This window comes from Anabrus simplex, chromosome 12 (genome assembly GCF_040414725.1).
Source record: "Anabrus simplex isolate iqAnaSimp1 chromosome 12, ASM4041472v1, whole genome shotgun sequence".
NCBI lineage: Eukaryota > Metazoa > Arthropoda > Insecta > Orthoptera > Tettigoniidae > Anabrus > Anabrus simplex.
Window position 1 is genome coordinate 34,790,464 of NC_090276.1, and position 20,654 is coordinate 34,811,117.

General features: G+C 39.6%; 1 protein-coding gene across 1 annotated transcript in view; it reads right to left on the minus strand.

Moving 5' to 3' along the window:
- LOC136884122 (uncharacterized) overlaps positions 1 to 20,654 on the minus strand; it is a 736,079-nt gene that overhangs the window by 108,231 nt on the left and 607,194 nt on the right. Inside the window, exon 4 of the mRNA XM_068229796.1 lies at positions 9,273 to 9,452. Coding sequence (XP_068085897.1) covers positions 9,273 to 9,452 — 180 coding nt within the window. The remainder of the gene's footprint in view (positions 1 to 9,272; positions 9,453 to 20,654) is intronic.

A 20,654-nucleotide genomic window follows, 5' to 3' on the forward strand; every position in this document is an offset into this window, starting at 1 on the left:
AAGTTAAATGCAAAGAAAAGTAACCAAATTTGATTTATCGTACCCTCAAAATGGTTATTCGAATAATAATATTAATAATAATGATAATAACATGGGATTTTTAAATTAGGGAGAGCCATACATAATCAATTTTCGGGTAATATTTATTACTTTTTAAGCCAAATTTTGTCATTCGAAGGTCACAGTTTCTACCTTCTTTGGAAGATTTCTAAGATCTTAAACTCTCGAGCGTAGTTATTGTTTAAACAAGATCTTGTTACAATTAATCGTATCTCAATAGCTGAATCAGGTGCGAGATGAAAGAGTTCAAATTTCTAAAGACTGAGCTGTAAACTACTGCTGGCATTTAAAAGGCTTTTATTTTCTAGCTTGAATTAATTCCTGGAAAGCTATGTGTTTAATTAACTAGAGTGGAGGTGAAACAAATATAAGAACTGTTCAAGAATGGAATGGTAGGTTGCTATAGTAACGATTTATTGAGAAATAGATGAGACATGCAGTACAATATCCTCCATGGTATTCTAGAGATGTAATAAACTAAATACACCCACTTCACTCTCTCTCTCTCTCTCTCTAACGTATTCTGATGACAGGAATTTCAATTCATGGAAAGGAGACACTCATTTTATAACATTACAAATATTTCAATAACTTTGGTGATTAAGAATAAATATAAAGGAGTGACGCTTAAATAAGGCGGTGTTCTATATCTAGGCATTTGTTTTTGGGCTTGGTACCTATCTAGAATTAGTGTCATCAATTTTGCGTGGGAAGACCACACATACCGTGGCAAATGGGCAACTAGTGTTCGTCATCTGCCTATACTAATTCTTCGTCGTCTTCTTCCTTCCTTTATTATCGTGTGACAGAACTCGGCCTTATATACAGGGTGAAGCGAAATTCGCGCACACGGGCGTCGCAACGCGACTCCTCACATGCCAGCAATAAAAAAAATTGCCTCTCACAAAAGTTCGTCCTGCGAGTACATCCGGGAGAAAAAGGTCGTTGAAGTGTGGCAATCTGGCAACACTGTAACCACATGTAGGGTAACTACATCTGTCAGCACGTATTAGTCGTGCTGTACAGGTAGCGCAGTGGATAGAGTTTTGGGTTAGCATGCATGAGGCATATGTTTTTTATTTCGTAGATGTAGTCCAGGTGGTATGGTATCTGGCATCTTAATCGTCAACAGCGACTGCAGTGGGTCCCTTAGAAACCATTTGCACTTACATACTACGATCCTATAAACGGAAGAACATTTTTTTTTCATTGGTCAGCTTTGAAAGACGCCCTTGTCACGTCGTTGGCGTGAATTTATTCGCACCACTTCATCTACTAGATGCGTTACAACGTGTTCAGCGTTATTAAATTTTGTAAATCTTGGATACATGTGACCTAATAAACGGTGTCTTACTGTATTACGGTATGTAATGTCCGATGGAAATTAGCAAATAGAAAAGTGTGACTCAACCCAGGATCGAACCCTCGACCTCCTGCATGCTAACCCAAAACTCTATCCACTGCACCAACTCTACAGCACGGCTAATACGTGCTAACAGAGATAGTTACCCTATATGTGGTTACAGTATTGCCAGACTGCCACTCTTCAACGTTCTTTTTTCTGTCGGATATACTCGCGGGGCGATCTTTTGTGAGAGACATTTTTTTTTTTTTTTTTTTTTGCTGGCATGTGAGGAGTCGCGCTGCGACGCCCGAGTGCGCGAATTTCGCTTCACCTTATATACAGTAGGTACAAATGGCGCCGGGTTTCAAATGAGTTTCCACTCTCTTTGACTGGCGTTTCCTCTAGATCACACCAAAGCCACTTAAACACGGTAACGTCAAGGGAAGGAGCAGAATTTTTCTCATAATACCAAATACACTATAGACAATACTGGACACTTCCGTATTCTCGCGTAGTAAATCTGGCGGCCCGACGTTAAACATCAGGCGGCAAGATTGAAACTACAAAAGTTGCATGTTAAAGTTGATAGAAATAATACAACTCAATAATGATTTCGTTTTCTCCGAATTCTTGACTGAATGGTCAGCGTGAAGGCCTTGGTTCAGAAGGTCCTGAATTCAATCCCCGGATAGATAGGGGATTTTAATCGCGTCTAATTAATTCTTCTGGACCGGGTACTGGGTATTTGTGTTTGTTCCAACACGTTTCTCTTCATAGTCAGACAACACAATACACTTCCAAACACCACAGGAACACGCAATAGTGACAACTAGAATTCGGATTTTTAGATACTTAAATATTACTTTATCGGCCCAAAATAGACTCTCAAACAGGTTATAAAATATTTAGGAGCAGCTTCAATTTTAATTATTTTAATAGGCATCAATTAAAAACTAAGTTTATTTTGCTAAATTGATAATGACTCGTTAGGGGTAAATATAAAACAAATTTCATTCACCTCTTTGCTGCAAACGTCACAGAATATCATTTTACCATCCGATGTGAAATTTTGAAACTCCTGTAACTACTTTTTAATTAAAGATGACTTGGAACCGGACGCTTTCGGCATAATTCATAGTGTATAGTGCACTACTACACTCAGTTTCAAGGCCGTCCCGCTAGGTGCGCTGGCAATCAATGTCTTGCGATATCTCGCAAAGGGGCACGTAGTCTCTATAGTGTATTTGATAATACGTATTTTGCGAACATTTATGGCCACAAAATTGTGAGCTAAATCAGCGACCATTTTGTTGGACGTAAACCTTGATAGATAGTGATATCTGGCGACAGGACATGCGAATGTTGTGTGCTTATCAGCTGCCATATTGTTGGACAGTAGATCAAGATACTAAAGTTCATACTTCTCTCGATTCATCAGAACTCATTTATCTCCCCTGTGGGTGGAGTGAAATGATGATTTATTTGTACCACTTGTCAAAAAGGCGGCTTAGAGGGGACAACCAAGGAATCTCTACTCGCTTTCTTGAATTCTACGTCCAAAAACATGTCCATGTCAGTGTAGGACAGAAATTTACATATATCTTTATATAACGTAGTGTTACTTCCCTCGACAACGGCTACATGGAAAGACTTTCTTTTTTTTTTCTTTTTTTCAAGTTGCTTTACGTCGCACCGACACAGATATGTCTTATGGCAAAGATGGGACAAGGAAGGGCTACGAATGGAAAGGAAGCGGCCGTGGCCTTAATTAAGGTACAGCCCCAGCATTTGCCTGGTGTGAAAATGGGAAACCACGGAAAACCATCTTCAGGGCTGCCGACAGTGGGGTTCGAACCTACTATTTACCTTTGGGTAAAACGCGTATATCACTGAGAGTATTTCTCTTACGATCATGTTTAATATCTCAATTGACAGACAAAATAGAAGGCTACCTGTTTCCAAAAAAAATAAAAAAGAATGAAAATATGAAACGTAGTTCTCATGAAGTAACGCTTCAATATTAGGCAAAATTTTCTTAAATATGTGACATCACACACGTACTCTGTTATAAGATGGCGCTGTGTTGACTCGCGCGCTCAGCTGGAGGTTAACTGCTTTACGTCCCACTAACTACTTTTTCGGTTTTTGGAGACGCCGAGGTGCCGCAATTTAGCCCCGCAGGAGTTCTTTTACGTGCCAGTAAATCTACCGTCACGAAGCAGACGTATTTGAGCACCTTCAAATACCACCGGACTGAGCAGGATCGAACCTGCCAAGTTGGGGACAGGGGGCCAACGCCTCAATCGTCTGCGGCACTCAGACCAGTGAAAACAATTTAATAAGTAAGTCTATGAAACACTGAAAACCCTGCGGCCGTTACCATAGTGACAGCCTAGACTACGATTTTATTTTTATTAATTTTTTTTACACATAGTCCCGGATAAGCAATCTGGGGATTTCTCGGTCCACATCTCGCATACCGAATGTTAATATGGTAGGTACCCATTTTGAAAGTGGTGTTTGTACGTGTGTGTGATTCGGTCTGTCTGTAATTACTTGATTCATAATATACTGATATAGGGCTACACAGGCAAATACTTAATCCCTGCATGTCGATTTCTTGTTGATATTTTATGAACACTGACATTTCTTTAGCTAGTTTATCCACTGTACTTATTGAGAATTAGAAAGACCACCGCGCCGAATTAGGAAGGTCCTTATTATTATTATTATTATTATTATTATTATTATTATTATTATTATTATTATTATTATTATTATTATTATTATTATTATTATTATTATTTCGTGTCAGAGGTACCAATATATACAACAAAGAGATACTGATTATATGTACTGAATATGAAAAGTATACATGAACAAATTAATCGTACATAGTTATAAATGAAGCACTTGAAAAATTTGCATATGAAGTATAACACATGGAAGAACTTACATAAAAATGAAAAAGAAGAAATCAAGTAACTTATTTCACGAAAATATCTGCACTATATATACAATGCTAGCTGTTACCCACAATTTCGCTCGCGAGGATTTCGTAATTTGACAAAAAATACTTGTTCCTCGGTACTGCACTAAGGCATTGTCTGTAAATCCCTGGTGTATAAAAACTTACCGAAAAACTGAATTTCATTTACCCCAGAACCTCTGTGTAAACCACGTTTGTGGCATTGCCTTTTGGGGCTAAGATGACCAGGCTACAAGCAGACCTAAATCTGGAACACGGGACATGGAACTCTACGTGTGAGAAAGAGTCCTCTTTTATGTCGAAAAAACCATTTATTTCTAAAGGAGATTCGAAATACCAAATTTCACGTCAGTAACATCTTAGTTTACCGGGCGAGTTGGCCGTACGCGTAGAGGCGCGTGGCTGTGAGCTTGCATCCGGGAAATAGTAGGTTCGAATCCCGCTATCGGCAGCCTTGAAAATGGTTTTCCGTGGTTTCCCATTTTCACACCAGGCAAATGCTGGGGCTGTACCATAATTAAGGCCATGGCCGCTTCCTTCCAACTCCTAGGCCTTTCCTATCCCATCGTCGCCATAAGACCTATCTGTGTCGGTGCGACGTAAAGCCCCTAGCAAAAAAAAATCTTAGTTTTTGAGATATAAGTATCCTCATAAAGAGAATTCAACTCCTTCTTCATTTATTTTCGATCTCAAGCTTAAGTTGATTTTCCGAAGAAGAAAAGAAAGGTACGTTTCTTTATGTTTTAAAGGAGACTACAAATACCAATTTTCACGTCTGTAACATGTTACGCTTATGAGATATAATGTAGATATACTCATTATAAAAACTGCCCCACTCCTGGGCTGAGTGGTCATCGTTGAGGTCTTCGGTTCACAGGGTTCCGGCTTCGATTCCGGGCTAGGTCGGGGTTTTCAATCGCGTGTGATTAATTATTCTGGCCCGGGAACAGATTGTTTGTGTTTGTGCCAACATTCTGCTCTTCATATTCACTCAACACACCACATTACCAACCACAACACGAACTTGGAATAGTGATTACATCCCTATACATATGGTTGCCGTCAGGAAGGGCATCGAGCCGTAAAACAGGGTCAAATCCAGATGTGAGACACAGTTAGCACCCACAACCCCACAGGTGTGGATAAAGAGGTAGAAGAAGAAGATACTCATTTTAAAAATTCACCCGCTTTTTTATTCTTTTCACCCCCTTAAGTGGGTTTTCCAGAAAGGGTGTGTTAATTTTTAAAGGAGATTCCAAATACCAATTTTAACGTCTGTAACATCTTCATTTTCTGAGATATATGTATCCTCATATAAATAATTCAACTCCTTCCTCACTTCTTTTTACCCCCCACCCGCCCCCAACCCCCGCCCCCGCCCACCTTAAGTGGATTTTCTAAAAACGAACATTTCTGTTCTTTTATTTTAAAGGGGAATTCCAAATACCAATTTTCATGCCTGTAACATGTTAGGTTTTTGTGACATATTGTAAATAATTTCGCTGCTGTAGAATCCTAGAGCTGACGTTGCCATGGTTACGGCAGTTCATTAATTTATCCGATTCCTAGACCAGGGGTAGTGTGGTGCCAATATCTCCGTAACTGTTGGTTTTAGGGCATTAAAACATTGTTTTCGGGCCCAGGGCTTACCGAGTTTTTTTCTTTTTCTCAAGTGGAGTAAATTGAGCTTTGTCTCGCCCTTGTACGACAAATCCAGTATTTTGCCTACATTAGCCTAGTATTTTTACATCTCCCCACTTCGCCCTCCCCCCTCGAATTGTTTTGAAAATAAAATATAGCTTATAGCACTCAGGGATAATGTATCTTTCTATTAGTGAAATAATTTTTAGAATCGGTCCAGTAGTTCCTTAGATTAGCCATTACATACAAACAAACTTTGCATTGTTTCCAGCCAGTGCCAGTTTCAACCATGTACATGAATCTGGGCATAGACGACAGTCCGAAAGTTGCCCAGAAGTTTGTTCCTCTCCACAAGTAGGCCCTTAATTAATATTGTATGTCCAATAGTTACAAAAATTAACAAAAATGAGAACTACACAAACATTTACAGAGTATGTGAATACATTCAAAAATACAGTACAAGGCTAATGAACTAATGTAAAGCTATCCTTTAGCCCCCGTTTCTTGATACGGGGTCGAGATGACGTGATGTGATTTTATATGCCCATTTTTGTTACGGAAGAATGCCTTTCCTTTCTGATACCTCACTCGAGGAGCTAATCAAGATTAAATGAATGTTGGGGAATGAACTAGGGTAAGGAGGTGGATGGAATCAGCCGTAGCATACGAATTGGAACGGTTCCGTCATTTGCCTGGATGTAAAAGTGGGAAATCACAGAAAACCAGTCTCAGGACAGCCGAGGGTGGGGTTCGAACTCACGCATCTCACGAATGCAGAGCTTGGCTCCATAACCAAAGATTACATATTTATATAATGAACGATGTAAATAACGAAAAAATCGCGTAAATTCGATAGAAGGAACAGAGAATGGAAGATTAGGGAAGAATAGGGAGTATAATAATAATAATAATAATAATAATAATAATAATAATAATAATAATAATAATAATAATAATGTCGTTGGCTTTACGTCCCACCATTTCTTTTGCGGTTTACTGAGACGCCGAGGTGCCGGAATTTAGTCCTGCATGAGTTATTTTCCGTGCCAGTAAATCTACCGACACGAAGCAGACGTATTTGAGCACCTTCAAATACCACTGGACTGAGCAGGATCGAACCTGCCAAGTTGGGGTCAGAGGGCCAGCGCCTCAACGGTCTGAGTCACTCAGCCCGACCGCGAGGAAACGAATGAAGCTACTTTATGTAAGAAATATCCTGGCAGAAGGGGGATATGATAGGCACATGTCTGGGTTCGTGTTGAAAGATGAGGTACTGTACATCGCTGGAATACGTGTAAAATGGACCTGTCAGTACGAGAAAAGCGACAGTATTGAATATGGAGCATGGTCATCATTCCGGTGCTACGGGAAAAGAGGTGGAGGGGGAGTGGTGGTGGTAGTTATTGTTTTAAGAGGAAGTAGCCTACAACTAGGCGACCATCCTCTATATAACACTAATAAGAAGGGACAATATGGAAGGGATCCTACACTTCGAAAAATGAAGGTATCGGCCAAAGAAAAAGAAATCCAAGAGCCACACAGGCCAGGAAAATGAAAGACTCCGTACGCCTCGTGTGCTCTAACACCGTCCGGGTTGGAAAAGAACAAGAGTTGAGCAAGGGAGGTCGGAGAGTATAGATGAAAGTGAGGAGCCTGGCAAAATAAGTGGAAGCAATGTCAGGGCTAATGGCGCCGTGGTCGCCAACCCACGCTCCAAATTTCAGAACCACTGGGGCCCTTTTAGTCACCTCTTACGACAGGCAGGGGATACCGTGTGTGTTGTTCTAACGACCCCACCTACAGGGGATTGGAGGGGGAAGGTTGGTTTTAACTTTTGGCAACCATGCTCCATCACAGCTGTGCAATGTACGTCTCCTTTTCCAGAGCATGTAAACTCACCCTTTCCACTCCACGGCCTAACAGCTTGGTCATCGGTTCCTAATGGTACGAGGTACTGTAGCTTGAATTGAACCAGACTTTAAATGGCTATCGTTTTCGGAGGAATGTACCACTCGTCACACTGATCCAACAAGTGTACAAAGGTTCATAGAGGCTTTTGAAATCAAGAGCTAAGTGTTACATTTATATAATTTTTCAAAATTATGCAGATTTTGTTCTGCTAAAGAAGAATAAAAGCGATGGTAACCATTAACCCATTCGCGTCCTATGACGAGGTGTGGTCGCTCGCTCTGTTTTGGCGCATGAATCAAATGGGGAGCTTAGCTCTCAATAACGCATTGCCTCGCGTTTCTTCGTAAATTAGATTCCCTTTGCAATATAACTTCTACCAATGAACACAGTAGGGAACTAGAGGCATGTACCGTTGGTAAACAATGCTGTCTGTATTTCTGTGTGACACTGGAATTGCTGAATATCAGTTTATTTTTATCGGTATCCAGTATTCATTGTGCAGTAGAACTGCTTTCGCGGTAATGTCGACGAGAGATTGAAAGCGCTTGTTTTACATGGCGATTATGGCAATAATGACGTTTTGTAAAATTAATCCGTGTTCGAGGATAGTGATAGCAACAGTGAAATTTACTGAAGTGAGCAGAATATTAAAGAAAGTGAGAGGGACACTGTTACGCCAGGTTCTTCCAAACGCACGCGTTCGTGACGCAAAAGAATCGTAGTGGTTGGAAAATGGAGAGAGAAAAAAGGGCAATAATACTGACATATATTCATACAGCGGTGTTTTGGAAATAATTACGAAAAATGTATAGTCGGCCTACCGTCCGAAATTCCGATGTTTTCAGAGTACACTGATCCGCTCTTTTTTTTAAATTATTTCAGATGGAATATTTGTACCACAGCCAGTAGTCACTCACTGGATGAATAATAGGTCATTCATAACCTTCAATAGCATGAATGAGAAATTTGACTGAATTATCTGCATTCGTTTTTATTGTATGCATATTTATGTTGTGTGTGAGAGGTACGCTCAAACTACTGGTGGATAAATTAAATCTGATTCCACAGTAAAAAATGTGGCCATTTATTGTGACTTGAATGGATTAAGATCCTGTACATGTTTCCTCCAGAATCGTGCATTGTCTTGAAGGCGCTTCCAAATAAATTTAAAAAAATATGTTTCAGAAACTTTGCAACAGGAGAACATTATCTACGAAAGTATTATTCCAATATTCTAAGGTTCTATATACACAAGCACTACACAATATTACAAGTTAGGTCCAATAGTGACAACTACTGTTAAATAGATGTGTTCCCTGAAGTTACCTTTTCTGTTTACCTTTGTAATAGACGTAGCTCTTGCGAACTACGTAGTTCGCTTCGGGGATACGTAAGTCGCAGTCCAGGATAGTCGGACTGGAAAGATCGTCCTGATCGAGTAACTTGGTTGCTGTTATGTCAAAGACACCATTTCTAATCGTGGTGTGCACGGAAACCTCTTTTAATCTGAAACAGAACGTTACAATAATTTAGAAAGGGCTTAGAAAACTGCAACATAATTTCATTTCACATTTCTATTCTAGAAGATTTTATGGGCAATTGGGCAGGATTCAGTTCACATTCGAACCCACAGACCAAAGTTTATCATATGTATTGAACAATAAGACAAATGCTATTTGTATACTTTGCATTTTACAAATAACAGTGCTAAACTAAGTGTAAACGTCCTTCAAAGATGTCAAAAAGTTATGCTTATCCTTTATGCTTTTTCGAAACAGAGAACATAGTTCACTTCATACAATTTATTTCCGCATATACCGTGCAAATGAAAATCCACAGCCTGTTTCCAGCCATTCTACCGGGTGAGGAATAGAAAGAATGAAGTCCCCATCTAGCGGCCAAGATAGGAACTGTGCCGACTGCGGAAGCCTGTCGCACTCCTCTGGGGCAATGATTAATGAATGATAGATGAAATGAGATGGTAATGGAGAGTGTTGCTGGAATGAAAGATGGCAGGGAAAACCGGAGTACCCGGAGAACAACCTGTCCCGCCTCCGCTTTGTTCAGCACAAATCTCACATGGAGCGACCGGGATTTGAACCATGGAACCCACCGGTGAGAGGCCGACGCACTGCCACTTGATCCACGGAGGCTATAGGATATACCGTAATTATTTTAAATTAGATTGGAAGGTCAATCAAATGAATCGCAAAATACAAATCAAAAATCCACAATCACAAAATTAGGTTGTGTCATTCATTGACCATGTAGTATTATTCACATGACATATTTTTCTATAAATGTACGTCCATCGAAGATTGCTGAGAAGAAAGCTAGAAAATTAGCTTTAAATACTTAATTTATTAAACTAAACTCAGAATACCGTAACCATTAATTTTGCTATCAAAATCTGAGTATATATTTACCAGAGAAAACAATGTTTATTGAGTGGTACAAAGAAGAGTATAAAAGTAACCAAATACTGAGCCGAATCGACCCATCAAAATTAGAGTAACTAAAATAGTTCGTATGAAGAAATACTGTTTCAGAGACGTACAACGCCGGAAAATCCATGCTCAACAAAGAAAATAGGTACTATGGGTGAAAGCCTTCCCATAGCCAGTTCGTATACGAAGAGAGAAGGTCCTGAGATTATCTGTTTCTAAACCACCTAAATCAGCAACATCCTTCAATTAAATGCACTATGGAGATGGGTCGCACGGATGCCTTCCTTCTCGGATGCTCTAGTAAGAAAGAAACCGGACGGCTCGTTAGGACATACCATCTATCGTAAGCCTACCCACACAAATCGCTATCTTCATGCAGATTCTCACCACCATGCAGGACAAAAAACAAGGCATTCTCACGACACTCACCAGGAGGGCGATACGAATTTGTGAGCCATCAAATATCCAGGACGAGATGGACACACTCAAAGTCACGTTCAAGGGTAATGGTTACAACGATAGAACCCTGCATCCTAGAGGGACGACTAAGGAAAGCTCACAGAAATAATAAGTGAAGGGAACTGCCAACCTGCCTTACATTCATAACATCAGAGATCGAAATGTCAAGGTCCTCCGCAAACACAATAACAAAACCGTGTTTGGCACTGTCGCTAAAATTGCTCACAGTCTTGGTAAAACCAAGGACAATTTGTCCCCACTTTAACATCCTGGGGTATACAAAATTCCCTGTACTTGCGACAAGGTATACATTGGCCAAACATGCCGGTCCATTGCTACTCATATCAAGGAACACGAACAAAATACTCGTATCAACTAGCCAGAAAAATCAGCAGTAGCTGAGCACGCCGTATCCTCAGGTCATCATGTCGTGTTCCAAGATGCTCGAGCTCTTACCCCACACTAGACGCTACAGGTCCAGGATTATACGGGAAGCTGTGGAAATACATAGAAATCCTAACAATATCAATATCGTGGTTGCCAGCCATTAAAGATTTACGTAGGTAGTTCTCTTTCCTGTCCCCTCACTATTGTTATCCTTTTCGGTGTTTTCGAAATTCGTACGTTCCTTATCACCAGATGTTTCATTCCAGGCTTGTGTCAGTGTCATATTTTCAGAATGTGTGTGCACCTGTTATGTGGTCCCCCTCCCAGAGTGATTCTGATGGTGCCGTCAGTTTCCGCTTCGAATAGTAGCGCTGTACTGCGTTCGGTGAGCCATCTGGTGACGAATGAACGTACCACTTACACTTCTCTCATTAACGTCTAAATTCAAACTTTCATTCTAGGAGGTCTTCCTCGTGAACAGTCGAGGTTTTCTCCAGAGCAAAGTTCTCTGCGAAACGTAAAGAATTTCACCTTATTTTCTTCACACGGCATAAGCCCAAAAGGCCTATATCATGTCTGTGTTTATTGAGTACTAGAAAATGTAGCCTACCTGTGCTTCGCTACGGTATTCTACATTGTAGACTATACATATTTCTTTGTAAATTACTGCAAAGGCTGTGAGTAAGATTATATTAAATTGCAATTTTCTTAGCGCTATCCGAGAAACTAAACAGGAAGGACGCCATGGGTTGATTCCGATGTAAGGTAGGCATTGAAGACGTTTTGAGGATAATGGCTGGCCTCATTTCCTACTGCCAATCACAGTCGAGTTCGGGCGTTTCTACCATAACGGCAAGCTCAATTGGCAACTGCCATTCACAATAGAGATGGAAAGCTTTCATTATAAAGACAGCCCCTTTTCCTAATGCCAATCACAATCGAGTTGGAGAGATTTGAGTATAATCGGGAAACAATCGAGACAGGACAAAAAATCATAGGTTGTAGATCATCTGATGGCCAAGCATGCATCAATTTTTAGTAATGAGACAAAGTCTCTCATAGTGCATTGGCACTGCCGGTGGCAACAAGTAGCCTACGCAGTGGCCTCCACGGTAAGCAGTAGCCATGCTTCTTGGTGGGTGTGCTAGGTAACAACTGATGAGCCCAACTTAGCACACTAGGACGAAACGCTGGCAACCAGGAATGAGTTAGCTGAAAAATTTATAATGTCCAATAACGGACAATTTATATTGGTATTATAAATTTACTGATTCGGGATAAATATTTCAGGTTCCCTATACGAATCAACACCTGTATCATCCACATCTGTGTCAAATCCGTATTCATATATAGCCTACTTGCTGTTTGGTTTACGTCGCACTGCCTCACTTTCGTTTTATGGCGGTACTGAGATAGGAAAATGCTAGGACTGGGAAGGAAACGACCGTGGTCTTAGTTAAGGTACAGTTTACATCTGTCAGTGGTTTCTAATTCTTTGGAATTCTAATCCACTATCTCCCAAATGCAGCTTACTAGTACTTAGCCTACTCACACGGTTATACATACAAAGTTAACCAATTTAAAGACAAATTCCTGTCCGCTTTCTTATTTCGTAATTTTAAACCAGAGTGTGAACTAAGCATACATTCCATTTCTTGTCTTTCCTTTCATTTAAAAAGAATAAATGTTACGTTATTCAGTTCGCCGAAAATAATTTTGAATTTATAAACTATTGGAACAGAAAATATACGGTTAGAGAATTATACCCGAAAAAATCAGGTATAACTCTGTAACCTGAAAAAGTAAGGATAAATCTCTAACTATATGTTTTCTTTTTCAGATAGATTATAAATGTAATTATTCAAAATTAGTTTCGTCGGACTGAAGTACCCAACAGTTATAAATAAACTGATTCAAAACAGAAAAGAGATGGCTTCAGATCACAAAAAATATTTCCTTCCAACAATGTTACATAACCTACTTTGTCTCCATCTAACTGCCTCTCAGCTATCTGATCCTTCCCGCAATAATTTTCAAATTACTTACTATGTTTCCACATTCCATTTCTTCTTAACCCCCTTGGGTGGGGGACTCAGACGAAGAATACACCCACGGTATCTCCTGCCTGTCGTAAGGGGCGACTAAAAGGGGCGACCAAGGTATGATTGATTAGAACCATGAGACTACTTATAATTAGTACCATCACGCGAGGAACGCCATGGGTTGCCTTCACTTGCGAGTTGTGCTAATACGTTAGATACACAATAGGTTTGCGATTAGTAGCAACAGTGGGTGGGTTTCCAGTACCTGTGATTAGTACCCACTATGTGAGGAACACCACGGGATAGTATGAATCCCTGTGAAAAGTCCACCTACTGTATGCGAGGTGCACCATGGGTTTGCGCCACCAACGAATGGCGTCATTATGTGAGAAACACCATAAGTCTGCGTCACCTGTGTGACGTACAATACTAGTGAGTAGTACCATAATGTTTGGAATACCGTGAGTTTACGCTACTTTTGATTAGTACCGCAACTTGAGAAATACCATGGTTCCACTTTGCTAGCGATAAGTACCATTATAAGGGACCGTTGACCTGGATTTTGAACCCCTTTAGACAACAAGCATCACCGATTCAGGATTGTGCTTAGGAAACAGTCCTTTGGTCAGTAATATAATTTCTGGGAAGGTGAAGCATAGCGGGTCGGATCCATTGATAGTTTTAAATTCATATTCATCCATTCATTCTTTATCATCACGTTTTGAATTCTCGTCAGTGGATGAATTTTGTACTTTTAAATTGTCATTGCATTTCGTCTCATTTCGTACCACTGGAAGCCGATGACCTAGATGTTAGGCCTTTTTAAACAACAAGCATCATCATCATCATCATCAACATCATCATAATCTCTTCTTGTCATTTTCTCCTCTGGATTCAAAGTAAAATTTTGACTTCTTATGCATCCATGTTTTGAGCATAGTATGTTACTTTCGACGCCAGCTGAATCCTCTTCTTATGCAGAGTGACACTTGCATAAGCCACCCGATCTCCAACATTACCTTTGCTAGTCTTACTAGAAACTATTGCACATATTTCGGTTATAAGACCACATTACTGCTATCGTGCTACCTTGATATCCTCAAGGTTTCAGAACCAAACACCAGAAAGGGCAGAAACAGCGTGTCATAAATTTGAAATCTGATAATTTGGGATTCCCCGTATACCTTGCTCTTTTATGTTAATACTATATACGAATCACGAGGATTTCTGTTGACTTACACAATGTTATTTTAGATCACACTTAGTAACCAGACTAATTGATAGCTCTACTAATCTATATACATAAAATACCTATTTAGTCTGCCTTTCAGAGCGATATTCAGACAACGACCAAAGTTTTAGCAGCAAAAACTAGCGCCAGATATATATTGTTATCTCCCATTTATATTTAACATCTTAGGTTTACGATTTTTATACTTTTATCAGAAAAATACGTTTTCTTTTATAGAAGCGAATGTGCAATTTTTGCCATGTTGACGCGCATAGTTCAATCTATCGACATGAGTTAGAGCTATACTCCTAACTGTGAGTTCTTTCGCCTTCCACAACAACACTGAAAAAACTGGAAACGTCAGGGAGGTTGAAACTGACACCAGATACAATTCAATACAATGATGACACAATATTTCAACTTTTTATTGGAAATCACGATCTTTCAGTGAAATAAATTATTAACCTTCACCATCGTGACGTGTACAATGGTACTACTTCCACCTATAAGCACGAGGTGGAACTCTTATCATTGATATCGGGGAATTGCATCTAACAGGTTGTGATGGTGAATGTGCACAGTGGCGCAAAAGTCGCTGGACAGTTGGTTAAAAGAAAATGAAAGTAAAAGCAAGATGTAGTACAGTAGAAAGTTTTTAACCCGTTAATTTGTTACTATCAAATGGCGATGATTACGCTTTGTCAAGTTGGTGACAGGGGATAAGTATTTGGATATGCTTCAGAATTACGTGAACCCTGGACGGAGGATTGACCTTTCGGCAGCATATATCACAAATCTCGGCCATGGCCCATAGCAGGGTCTCTAAATTATTCCCACTATTAAAAGCTGAAAACAGCCTATCCTCAGGAAACAAACTCCTACTGTACACTACACTTGTGCGACCGTTACTGGAATATGCCTGTCCTATATGGGGCTTTGCCGCCGATTGGCACTTGGATAGGGTGCAGGCTGTCCAAAATCGGGCACTTCGCCTTATCACGGGTGCTGATTGGTATGTGCGCAATGTCGACATTCATGAAGAATGCCACATTGCAACCCTCAGGGATAGAAGGCGGAGCATGGCTGAAAAATTCTACAAGAAGATACCCCATGCGGGTAAACCCCTCATCACATCACTCGGCAACTACGAAACCGAGGGCTTCAAGCACAAAAGACCCAAGGTTATCCTGAATTAGACAGCGCACTGCGCTAGGCCACACACTGGTCAGCCATGATACCACCAACTCCGTCTCTAACCCGAAACCCAATAAACCATTCAGTCAGGGAATAAACTCAAGATAGGGCATTCAAGACCGGTATCGGTCGACAAGCCATAAACTTCTCGGCCCTGAGGCTCCGCCTCAGTGCCGATGAAAGACCGGGTTCGTCGTCGTCGTCGTAGAATTACGTGGTACCAGGACTTATGATATGTGCAGAAAACTTTTAAGAACTTTACTTTTAACACGATGGGGCACTGCCACATTTTGCCACTGCCATCTGTGGTCGAATGGCAGGCACTGACATGCCTCCACGTTCATTAGATATCAAGTCCATAGATGTTTTTCTATGGGGTGCCGTCAAGGACTTTGTTTATTCTAAAAAAGCTGTAATAAAAGACTACATACGCGGCATATTTCATGATTTGTACAGTGATAGCACACTATGCTATAGAGTATGTAACAGTGTTCAAAAAAGACTTGAACCGACCTCGAGAGCTGCAGTCGCTTAAGTGCGGCCAGTATCCAGTATTCGGAAGATAGTAGGTTCGAACCCCACTGTCGGCAGCCCTGAAAATGGTTTTCCGTGGTTTCCCATTTTCACACCAGGCAAATGCTGGGGCTGTACCTTAATTAAGGCCACCGCCGCTTCCTTCCAACTCCTAGCCCTTTCCTGTCCCATCGTCGCCGTAAGACCTATCTGTGTCGGTGCGACGTAAAACAACTAGCAAAAAAAAAAAAAAAAAAGACTTGAAACATGTATTCACGCAGACGGAAAATAGTTTGAACATAAAATATAATTGTGAGAATTTTTTTTATTTGTAATAAAACATAAATTCAATCTTATGTTTAAATCAGTGCCCAGTGTCCAGTGAAATTTGCGCCCCATTTATATTTCCATTTTACATAGATTCGGATGAGGTAGAAATTTCGTATGTTTGATTCTCTTTGGATATAATGCCTCTCATTCAACAAGGTGAAATTGAAATTTTGTTTCACTTGGCAACATTAACACCATCTACTGACAATTCAGTGAACTACCGTATGCCCAGCCACTAGCTTTGAAGTTGGAGTAGCCATTGTGGCTAAGCCACTGGACACGTGTGCCCGCCTTATTACTTGGACTTGAACATTAGGGACCAGTACTGTCTACATAATTGCAAGAAGTTTGAAGTAAACATGAGAATTCTACATTACGGTTTGAGTTTACTGAGATGTTAAAATGAGCTGAAACACAAATGAATGGATGCACTTAGGAAACCAAATCAGTAATATACAAATAAATGACAGGAAACTGAAACTCAAATTAAACCAGCTGAATGACTTTTGAACGCTTCAACGAGTTCAAACTTGACAGCTAGAAAAAGTATAGATCTAGGATGTTCCAGAGATCAGGTTTTTCAGTCGAGTTTCATATATTCTACTTTTCATCCCAAAGTATTCTTAAACTAAAGAAAATTGTGAGTGTTGTCGTGTTCCAACTACAGTGAAAGACTTCTAAAGACGACAACGGAAAACTAGGGAAAAATGGAACTATCGAGTTTCCACAAAATTAGTTTTCATATTGTAAAGGATTTATTAGGTTATTCTTTGGATACAAGTGAGAATTTTAATTTTTCGAACGGAGAATTTTTATGCACATTCTTAATATCATATTCCACCAGGCTCTGAACATTTTTCAACATATTACTACTGATACCACATAATGCTATGATGAAGTAGAACATTATCCTGTTCAATTTCCTAACACACTTCATCTTTCAGCCATGTCCCTTCACAAGTTAAACTTAAAAGTTGCATGTGTCGAAAGTTTTGTTTGCTATTTAAATATCAAAGCTTATTATGCAAAGAGATGATTGGCTGCACTGAAGCTAGACAAAAATATCTTTCAAGTAAATTTTCTGTCCATCTGTCCATTCTCCGGAAAGCTATATCGATGTACGTAAAATAATATTTCCCGTCTATATTTAATTATATTTGAGATGGTTCATGACTTTTTCGCCGAGCGGATAAAAGGAAATTGATTGAACAGCCGCCAACTTCGTGTTAATTTTGTTACATAGAGGGCCAAGCAGTTCCGGAGAGTAGTAGCGTCTTCAGTCCCGAGCCTTTATGTTTTGCATTCAATATCTTATATTTTTCCAAAATAACTTTAAAATGTTCAAGAAAAGAAAATGAAGTTTTGCTATTTTTTCAATGACGCGTAGCATAAATGCTATATCAGGACTCAATTGTTGATTTTTCTACCATTATTAATGTAGCGTATATGCTACATACGGACTGTTAAATTACCAAATCTTATGACAGCGAGAGTCGCGATCCTCAACTACCCATCAAAATAATCAGGAACATAGGGATTGAACTCGTGAATTTGAAACTGAAAATCGCTTAATCGTTATGAAGAATGTGAGGTAATGTATCCTGTTGTTATTACTGTATCTATGTCATTCAAATAAAAATGTGATTAGGATTCGGCAAAAACGTGCAAAAGAAAGTAAGTCTAATAAATCCTCAAATTCTTGCATTTGTTACAATAGTGGCAGCTTAACACTACCGTTTCCTGTGTCTTCAAAATCAGCCATCTCCTTGTACGTAATATTGATTCCGCCAGTTTTAACAGAATGTTTGGTTTTAACGTACGATCCTCGAAAACGGGTGCATGGAAATTAAAAAGAATTAGTGGCTTTTAGTGTTTGGGTTGAACGCGTGTATCACCGACAATATTTAACTTAGATTATGTTTACTGTTTCAGTCGACAGATAAAGGAGGACGCTACCTGTTGCAAACAAGGAATGAAAACCTTAAACGCAGTTTTCATTAAAGAGCGCTTCAAATTAAGGCAAAATTATTTTCTTCTAAATGCGTGTCGTTACACGCATACTCTGTTATAAGATGGCGCTGTGTTTACTCGCGCACTCAGTTGGAGGACAGCTGTCGTTGTGAATACATCGTGATCAGCTGTATAGAATAACAAATGTAATAATTGGAAATAAAGATTTGATTAGTATTCGGCAAAAACGTGCAAAAGAAAGTAAGTCTAATAAATCCTCAAATCTCTGCATTTGTTACAATAGTGACAGCTTAACACTACTGTTTCCTGTTTCTTCAAAATCAGCCATCTCCTTGTACGTAATATTGATTCCACCAGTTTTAACAGAATGTTTTATTACACTGGAATGCAAGCCAGAATGAATACTTTGACTAAAATTCTTCTTCTTAATACTGGATTTTTTATTAGATACGTTGAGAGGTTAAATAGGAGAGGGTTGATATGGTGGATAATGGGACTTCATAAAAATAGAGGATGGTTGAAAGGTAGAGACAGTTCGTTATGCATACTTTGTGGAGCAGAGAACAATGATTTTCACCTATTAGGTAATTGTGAAGTAACAAGTAAGATCAGATTTAGTCTGTTGGGTGCTAAACATCGAAAAATGTTAGAAATAGGAGACAAGCGGAGTATTATAAGGTGGATTATGAAGGAATGGGAAGACGGAGGAGATTTGAACAGGTACTTATGTGCGGTTAAAAATGCATGTGTGAGAAAAATGGAAGAAGGGGTTTCATAGGGCGCTGGTTGTGAGCTTAGCTTGGAGAGAATAAGGGGGGTAAGTGTTGGAATGTAGACGGGTGTTTTTGATGTTTATTGGGGTCTTGTATAACAGTACCCAGTGGTTTGAGTTTGTTAAGTATTTTCAGCAGTAAGTGAAATGTAGGTTATGTGGTCATAGTGAAGGATGTAGATTGAGAGCCTGGAGGTGAAGCAAGACCGGATGACAGCGATGGGCATGCAGATTGCGAAGTAATTAAGTATGTAAATAATATGGTATGTGGAAAGGTAGAAGTCAGTATGCGATTGTTGTCATTTGGTCTGCTTTAAATCCAGGTTAAGTATGTTAAGGAACAAAGATTGCGAAGTAAGCAACTGTGTATACAAGGACTGAAGTGGAATCTGCTGTAGCGTAAGGTCAGCGGTTTCTTTTCCCTGTTTCAGAACTATCTGTTGTGACGCTCATGTGATGAAGGCAAGGCCAGGGTAGGGCTACATTGGTTGTTTTGTTGGTAGATTCTTGTTTATTATTATTATTATTATTATTGTTATTATTATTATTATTATTATTATTATTATTATTATTATTATATTAATAGGATTATTGCTTTGTGAACATGTATATGGGCTGGAAGCCTATTTTGTTCATTAATAAATAATACTATAATACTTAATATTGGATTTTTTCTTAGTACCTTCTCGTTTCTCCATTAACCGCAGCAAATGTTAAATAAGCACCCTGTATAGAGATGAGACTGAGCCTATTTAACATGTTCGTAAATTCAGCTTATTACATTGGCCTCGGGAATACCATTATGCCGCTCAAGTTGTGTGAATGTACAAGGAACTTATTACTATTCACACAAGGAAGGCCTAAAGGAAACCAGAGGAATTCCACCGTGCATAATCAACCACAACAAGGCGTATGTACAACAGAACGGGAGAAGGTTTCAAATTTCACTAGCGAACTCACCCTCCTCCTCGTCCTCCCGCCTTACAACACAGTGAACAACCTGCTTTCTACCTCCCTTGGTGGCCCCCGAACGCACGGGGCTGTAATGAAGTCAGTGCCCCCTTAAGCGTTATTACAACGCACCCTCGCACATATAACAAGCTACTCCTTATCTGAGCCTCGTCTCAAACTGCGATGTAGAAATTCTTTCTGTTGATTGTCCTGTTTATTAAAAAATATTTTTGCCCTTTTAATATATGCATTTTACGGCGATATAATGGCCGCCTTGGCGATATCTAGACACCGGCGTCGTGGGTGTACTGCTCGTTATGAGTATTTTTAAAAGCGAAACACAGCTATATAACCATCCCCCATCTTATCTCCTAAGGGGAGTATGAATGCCAATTTTGGTCCCCAAAATAT